The 8,858-nt window shown below is 35.5% G+C and overlaps 2 protein-coding genes across 2 annotated transcripts; both read left to right on the top strand.

Moving 5' to 3' along the window:
• The first annotated feature begins 594 nt into the window (after positions 1-594).
• Positions 595-1,479, top strand: LOC149212726 (uncharacterized). The gene has a single exon (XM_089388793.1). The coding sequence runs from the start codon at positions 595-597 to the stop codon at positions 1,477-1,479; it is 885 nt and encodes a 294-aa protein (XP_089244919.1).
• Positions 1,480-6,277: 4,798 nt separating this feature from the next.
• Positions 6,278-7,135, top strand: LOC149212725 (uncharacterized). The gene is made up of 2 exons (XM_089390647.1): positions 6,278-6,835; positions 6,927-7,135. Exons 1-2 carry the CDS (start codon positions 6,333-6,335, stop codon positions 7,027-7,029), a joined length of 606 nt encoding a protein of 201 aa, XP_089246773.1. The 5' UTR covers positions 6,278-6,332; the 3' UTR covers positions 7,030-7,135.
• The last annotated feature ends 1,723 nt before the right edge of the window (positions 7,136-8,858 follow it).

Genomic DNA, 8,858 nt, shown 5'->3' with positions numbered 1-8,858 from the left:
TTGCCCTCTTTCCCTCATAAATAGTTCCTGCGTTCTGTTGATGGTAATATTATTAATTCTATTAAATCTGATGGTAGCAATAAGAACTTTGTTTTGATTAATTATATTAGAATTGATAAAAGTGATAGGGTTAATTATGTAGAAGTAGATAGAAATAATAGTTCCCATAATGAATACCATAATCATGATCCTAGGAAATGAGAAATAGATTTAATAATAATAATAATAATATATTATGGAGTAATAATAATAATATACCAATTACTATTAATAATAGCAACAATAATATATCAATTATTATTAATAATAAAAATAATCAGTTATTTCTTAATAATAATATTAATAATTTATCCCTTGAGTGTAACAATAAGAATAACATTAATAATAATTTATCGATTATTAATAGTTGTAATAAATAAAAATACAATAACAAAGTTGACAAAAACAATAATTTTATGATTAATTATAATAAGAATGGTAATGATAATAATAGTAGTCTTCCCCCTCTCTCGAAATAATAAAGTTATCAATCTTTCTAGCTTCTCCTTTCCCCCCGCTATTTTTAAGCTCTTACGTAAAGGCTTAAATTTTTCCATGTCCCCTAAAAAGATCCCGGTAGATGACATCATCCGTGATGTAGAGTTTGGGATTAGAAGTTTACCTAATAATATTAAGGACACGATTAGGCAAGATTGTGTTGTTGTCCTTACGAAGGTGAAACCCCCTAGAAGCAACCTCAGCGAAGAGGAATTTGTTTCCCTAAAATCCTTAAACCAAAACAATAATGTCGTAGTTCTGAAAGCCGACAAAGGAGGGGCTGCTGTCATCCTCGACAAAGAGGATTACCGTAAGAAGATGTTATATCATCTATATAATAGTGGAAGCTATAAAAAGCTTCCCCAGAACCCTCCTATGAAGACATCTAAGACCATAGCTCTTGCCATCAAGTTCAGTAACTCCGTGAGTTCCCTTGGCCATAAACTCATTGAGAGCAGTCCCATTACTCCAAGGATCTATGGACTTCTGAAGATTCATAAGGAATGGGCTCCCCTTCAGCCCATTGTAAACACCATTGGTGGTCTGACGTACCTTCTAGCCAAATACCTTGCCTTAATGCTTAAATCCTTAGTCGGCCTTACGGAGTCCTTTGTCAAAGACTCTGCATCCTTTGTTGAGGAGCTCAAAGGCATAAATCTTGAACTTGAGGATATTCTTGTGAGTTTTTATGTAGTCTCCCTTTACACTTGCATCCCTATAAAGGAGGCCATGGAGGTTATCAACTGTCTCACGGATCTTAATATTGCTCAATTATTTGAGATATGTCTCACTTCCACCTTTTTCAGTTTCGAGGGCGAGTTCTTTGAGCAGACCCGCGGTGTTGCCATGGGCTCACCCCTGTCCCCTGTTGTTGCTAATCATTTTATGCAATATTTTGAATCCAAAGCTTTAGCCTCAACCCGTCTCCTTCCCAAACTCTAGAAGAGATTTGTATATGACACTAATGTCATTTGGTCTCATGGCCAAGAGGAGCTGGATCTCTTCTTCAAACATCTCAACAGTCAATTCTCCGCCATTAAGTTCACCATGGAACAAGAGGTCGATGGTTGCCTCCCTTTCCTTGATATTCTTATTTCGAAGAATATTGACGGTTCCCTCTCCAACCAGGTGTTTCGGAAGAAAAATCAAACTGAGCAATATCTTCATGCCAGTTCCCATCATTTCCCTGCTCAAAATTTGGGCATTCTCAACACCCTCGCTACTCGTGCCCTGAGAATCTCCCAGGGGTCCATCTACCGTTTATCCAAGGGACCATTGATAAGATTGCTAGGATTCATAAGAAGCATAATGTTCGCTCGACCTTCAGACCCCTTAAAACCATTCTTAATTCCCTCTTATTAGTAAAAGATCCTATCAACCCCAAGGACATGAAGGGTGTCTATATTATTCCTTGTTCATGCGGGACCCCCTACATTGGTGAGACTGGATGCTCTATTAATCGAAGGATTAATGAGCACGCAGCTGACCTAAAACATGGGAGAACTAAGTCCTCTGCATTGGTTGAGCATACGGAGAAAACTAAACATCATGTTTGTATTGAGGAGACCTGATTGATTGCTAAGGTTGGGTAGTTTCATCATCGGAAATTTAGGGAGGCTACTGAGATTGAAGAAAGGCCAAGTAATCTCAATAGGGTCGGCGGTTGGAAGATCAGTAGGTGTTGGATCCCTGCCCTATCTTCCTAGTCATCTCTGCCCCCTTCCTTCCCCCCCCCCTCTATTAATGACTTGAGCTAATTTTTTCCCCAATGAAGCTTCTAACTAACCTGTCTACTTTATCCTTATTTCCCAAATAAATAATTTTTGATCCTCTTTGAAAATCTTTGTCTTTTTCTTTTCCTTTTCTGTATAAGATTGCCTTTGTCTTAACTAACTGAATGGGTTAATATTACCCATTTTAAGATTATTATTTAAGTAGTAAGTTTTAGTTCCTTTAGATAGCTTAACTAATAAACTTATATTAAGAAGTTTCCCAAAACCATTAATGATATAAATATTACTATTATAATATTATAATAATAATTTAATGATATTGGGTATTATTATTTTTAAGGATAATATTAAATCAATACTATTAATATACAATATATGATTCATTATTATAATCCCCAAAAATTTTATATTTAAAATAAAACTCAATAACAACCAAAAGGTATTAAATGACATTATAAAAAATATTAATATTATACACTAATTCATTGATAATATTATTATAACTAGGATTGCCCTTGTCATAACTAACTGAATGGGTTAATATTACCCATTATAAGATTATTATTTAGATTTAGGTAGTAAGTTTAAGTTCTCTTTAGATAGCTTAACTAATAAATTTATATTAAGAAGTTTCCCAAAAACCATTAGTGATAAAAATATTACTATTATTATAATATTACATTAATAATTTAATAATATTTAGTATTATTAATTTTTAAGGATAATATTAAATCCATACTACTAATATATAACATAAGACTCAAATTTTATAAAACTCAATAACAACCAAAAAGTAATAAATGACATTATAAAAGATATTAATATTATACATTATTATTATAATTTAACCAACCAAATCTAGTCATTTCTTGATCAATTATAGCATCTGTCCAGTCGAGTCTAATTTAGCAGTTTTTCCATTCAAACCTAACCGTTGAAAGATCTGCCATCTATATTTAACATGTAGCCATGATATGATATTTTCAACTTGTTCTGACGATGAACCACACTCGTTGGTTCGAAACGCGTCGACAAAATTTTTTTGATGTGATTTTTCCGAAAATGTTTCTATAAACTTGGAATTCCTATCTTAAAAAACTTTATGAATCTCCAAATGTCATGGATAACTTTGAAATCCTGCTCACAACGAAAGAAGTTTTCTCATTAGAAGACATTGATTTTGGGGTTAATTGCTTGGCTAATGGCCAAGTAAGGACATTGAAGGTTACCAAGCAGAAATCTTAAAAATTGGAGGTCATGTCCTTGTCCCCCTCATTCACAAGCTTTTCAATGAAGCGATCAAGCAAGGGTTCCATAAACCATGGACTCAAAACCTCATTATTCCTATTTTTAAAAGTGGGGATACAAATAAACCCTCTAATTATCGGACAATTAAGAGCAACCCTCTACTAGCCAAGTTATGTGGTATTCTTTTGGAAAGGAAGTTGAGCACATGGCTTGAAAGTGAAGGCAAGCGGGCTAAAGGCCAAGCGGGTTTTAGAAAGCAACACTCAACAAAAAAACCACCTCGTTATGCTTAGGATAATTGTGGAGGAATGCCACAATGATAAATCCAATCCCTTTTTTTGCTTTCTGGACTTTAAAAGGGCTTTCGATACGGTTCCTAGAAATAACCTTTGGAACAGATTAGAAGAGCTAAAGGTCCCTTTTGAGTTGAGAGCTACCGCTATAAGGTTATACGAGAATGTAATTGCCAAATTAAAAAGAAATGGGGGGTGATCAAAAGATATTAAGTCTAATATCGGAGTTAAAAAAGGTTTCCCCCTCTCCCCTACCCTATTTGGCATTTACATCAACAAGCTAGAAGGTTGTTTAGAGGAAACAGGATGTGCTGGCATGATCTTAGCTGGGATAGTCATCATCCTTCTTCTCTACGCTGATGATATTCTTCTTGTCGCAAGGTGCCCATCTGATCTTGATAAGCAACTTATACTTCTTGAGGATTTTTGCTCTACCATGGGTATGATTGTTAACACTAACAAAACAAAAGTTATGATTATCAAATCCAAGAAGGACACTTATGCTAATTTTATGTATGACAATAGTAACTTGGACGAAGTGTCTTCATACAAGTACTTAGGAATTGATATTCATCACAAGCTCAACTGAAATTATAGCATTGAGAAAAGGATTAATGGGGGATGGAAAGCTTATTTTGGTCTTGAAAATAGTTGTAAGATGACAAACCTCGTAATGTGGAATAGAAAGAAGTTCCTCTTTGAAACTTTAGTCACTGCGGTTATCTTATATGGATGTGATGTTTGGGGTTGTAGCATCTCTAGAGAATCGTGGAGGAAGATTGAGCAAATCCAGAAGCGTTTTATAAAGTATAACCACAAAATTAAAAGCAGCACACCCTATCATATTCTGCTTATAGAAGTGGGTCTTTCCCCTATCGAGAGCCTAGCTATGACTAGGCTTCTGTTGTACAAGCATAAACCCAATAACATAGGAGACCATAGGCTTCCTAAGCTAGCTTTAAATTCCAGCCAAAACCACCTAAGGCTCAAACAAGGTTGGTATAAAGACACGAAGGCCTAGTTAAACCATTGGGAGATCGATGAGAATGTTGCATTGCAAAACATTAATAACATTAAAAATATTGTTACTTCTAAGTTCAAAGAAAAAATGCGGTGCGAGAAAGATTTAGCAACTAAAATAAAATTAAGATATTATAAGGAGGTCATCAACCCCACCTTAGAAGATTAAAAGTATCTCTCTGTTTTAACTAGCTCAAAGAAGAAAATTAATATAGCCAAGATTAGAACGAACTCTCATGAGCTCCATAGTGAAATGGGTTGTTAGGCAGTTCCTAAAACACCATGGATGGAAAAGTTCTGCCATCTCTGTGATAATACTAACATCGATGATGAAAATCATTTCCTCTTAGAGTGCCCCGCGTACAATCACATTAGATCTCGGTTTTAAAATCTTTGTTGCAACACTGACCTTCCTAGTCTTTTACGTTGTCAAAATTACAGTGAGCTCGGGAAGCTGCTCTCTAAGCTTATTGAGCATAGGAAATAAATCTTAAATCAAACTAAATAATTCATTTCTTTAGATCCGATAGACCAAAATTTGGTATCAGTGGACATTAACCACCACCACCATCATCATCAATATTTATAACAATATTCCACTTAAAATAAAATATTTATATTTTAGAAATTAAAAATAATAATTTGTTATGTAAAAAATTTACTATTAAAATTACAATAATTCAACCATAATTTTAAATAATAAAGTAAACTAAAAAATATACACTGTGAAAACAATAATTTCAAATATATATATATATCATTGGCAAATATCTTTTCAAAACTTTTCGAGAAGCAATTTCAAATTCGTTAAACATAAAAGTATTTTAAATTTAACGTTGCGTTCGTCGAAAACAAAGTTAATGCTTAAGCGATAACGTTAAATTTCGATGTTATAGATTGTTTAAATTCAATTAAATTTAATGCTTAATATAAAGTCAATATTAAGTTGACTGAGTCAACAAATGCAAATTTAATGGAATTCGATGTGTATAAATGTATACCATTTTAATTACCAAAATTTTGAAAAAATCCATTTCAAGATATATATATAAATATATATATATATATATATAATTTTATTTTAAAAAAACTTAGTAATAAGATATATTATTTTTTGTTCGCTCAGTTACCATGTTTAAGACCAGAATATATGGACTGAACTCCTCATAGTAGAATATCTTGAAATTCTTAATGAATACTTTCAAAAAATTATAAATTGAAGCAATTTAAATCATATCAAAATTATTAAATCAAACAATAAATTAATTTTTAAAAATAAAATTTAATAATTAAAAATGTTATACAACAAAATAGATTTTTTATTTTAAAGGAATTCGGATATTTTTCAGGATCACGAAATATTTATTAGGCCGTGCGTCATAGAAATCTCGTGCTGTTCACCTTCATCAGATTTAAAAATTATTTAAAAGATCATTTAGGGGAGGGTCGCCAATACATGTGCGCCTTCCCCGCCACGTCGTAATACCACGCGTCAACCCACATGGCTCCGGTACGACACCTGTCCACCGTGGAGCTGGCCGTGTGGGCTATCACCTCCAACATTAAAACACGAACTTGGCGCCATTTACATGGTTGGTCTGGGCTCATTTCGACCATGTTCCATTTTCCCTTTGTCTTTCTGCTCGGGGCCGGTAGTTGGGCGAAGCCCCCCGCCGAAGATGGCGCGGGACGGCCCTGTAACCTGCGCGCATGGTGGTTAGAACCTGTGTTGGGGGAATGCTGTGTTCGGTTGACAGGGTTTGTATTGTTGCGCGCAGAGTCGTTTATTCGTGTGCTGGTGCGAAGGTTTGATGGAGTTTCTGGGTTTCTGGCTGGGACAGCGGTTCTGCTTTTCTTGTGCTTTTCCGCCTGGATTTCTTGGTCGTTCTGGAATGCAAGTTGTTTAACATGGAATGCCGGTTGTTTAGCATTTCTCTGGTGGTGGTCTTATTCGGCGATTTTGTTGTTTGGGGAGGAGTCGGTCGCCATTCTACTGAGCTTGAGGTAACATAACATTTTTAGGGTTTAGCTCTGCTGTTTTTGTTGTTTTTGTGATCTCTAATGGCTTCTAATGGCTTTTTTCTTCCTGTTGCAGGTGTTGCAGGTGTGGAAAAGGACGTTGCAGGTGTGGAGAAGGTCTGGCGAGCTGTGGGGAAGGTGGGGGAGGTCGGCGACCATCCATGGCCTGTAACCGGTAGGATTTTTAATCCTACCAGCTTTACTCTGTGTTTTTCAACACAAGCATCTCTAACAGGATATTTTGTGAACTTTCTATGGCATTTTATGGCAGTATTTTGAGCAATTTTTTGAGGGTTTAGTGTTTTAGGCATTCTATGGCATTTTTGCTGTTTTAGGGTTTAGGGTTTTAGGCATTCTATGGCATTCTGTCTGTTTTGGCTGTTTTAGCCTGTTTTAGCCCTCAAAACGCTCTGTAGCTGCTCTCCCCTGACTTGCATAGCCGGCCTCGAGCAGAAAGACAAAGGGAAAATGGAACATCGCGGAAATGAGCCCAGACCAACTTTCGAAACTCTCTGTAGCTGCTCTCAATTGCCTTGTTACTGTGTTTGCTTTATAGATAAAAACGCTGCATTTTTATTGTCCCTGCTATTTTATCTTTTTCATTTGGGATATGAGGGTTTCTCTTTTCTTTCATAGAGTTCTGAGTGCTCTGCTTGAGTTCTGAGTGCTCTGCTTCGTGCTATTGTTTGTTTTATATTCGACTGCTCGGAGGGGAAGGCTCTTCTAAAGCCTCACTAAACCCTTATGAAGCTTCTTCGCAGACTTGCTACTCAGGTTGCTCTCTGGGCTATAGTGTTGTATGGAAGCCGTGGACATTTGTATGGACTTTGTATGGAAGTCGTGGACATTTTACGACCTTAATCACAGTTATACTGTTAATTTATTTATGGTTTCTTGAAGTCATAACTGTTATCTTGTTTCCTTCTATGAAAGTCTTATTCCGAATTTTACACACAAGTTGCATTCTCTATTATTTAAATTGACTTGGGCTACAGTGTTGTATGGAAGCCGTGGCCATTTGTATGGACTTTGTATGGAAGCCGTGGACATTTTACGACCTTAATCACAGTTATACTGTTAATTTATTTATGGTTTCTTGAAGTCATAACTGTTATCTTGTTTCCTTCTATGAAAGTCTTATTCCGAATTTTACACACAAGTTGCATTCTCTATTATTTAAATTGACTTGGGCTACAGTGTTGTATGGAAGCCGTGGACATTTGTATGGAAGCCGTGGACATTTTACGACCTTAATCACAGTTATACTGTTAATTTATTTATGGTTTCTTGAAGTCATAGCTGTTAGCTTGTTTCCTTCTATGAAAGTCTTATTCTGAATTTTACACACAAGTTGCATTCTCTATTATTTAAATTGACTTCTCTGGATACTGTTTGAACGCTACTATTCTTGATTTACTCATTGTAGAATATTATGATTTCCTTATGCTGTAAAACCTTGCATAGTGCTAAGTTTTTGAGATCGTTTTCACTTGTGACGGTGCATCTCTATTTGAAGGTTATTTTGTTTTTACAGCTGATGAGTTTATATAGTCCAGAAATGGGTAGGGTTTACTGTTTTATGAACAAAGCTTCTACTCTTTTATTTCCTTTTAATATCGCTCAGCTTTTACTAGCAAACTTTATAGGATTAAATCCTTGTCAGGGTTTTGTTAGAGTTTTGTCAGGGTTTTGTTAGAGTTTCCTTGTCAGGGTTTTGTTAGAGTTGAAATGCCCGATAATGCATGCAGAGAGATTGACCGTTCTTCATGAAGAAATAGGTTCGATATCTGCTTGAGTCAGAGTGTTGGTGTTTTCAACCTGTAACTCCAGTGTCTCTCAGTAGTTATGTCTTCGGTCAGGTCTTGAGTGGGCATATCAATTTGGAACAATTTCTGTTTTTTACACCTATGACCTGGAGCATATTTTTCATCACAATTATAGGAGAGTCCATTTCTTTGGTGGTCTGCCATTTGTGTTGGAGACAACCTTTGTACTTCCAAGGGATGTG

The sequence above is a fragment of the Pinus tabuliformis genome, chromosome 1_1 (assembly GCF_031772625.1).
Source record: "Pinus tabuliformis cultivar Carrire ecotype Pingquan chromosome 1_1, CPIR1, whole genome shotgun sequence".
Classification (NCBI taxonomy): Eukaryota; Viridiplantae; Streptophyta; class Pinopsida; order Pinales; family Pinaceae; genus Pinus; species Pinus tabuliformis.
The sequence above is the reverse complement of the archived record's forward strand: the minus strand, read 5'-3'. Positions and strand labels throughout refer to the sequence as shown.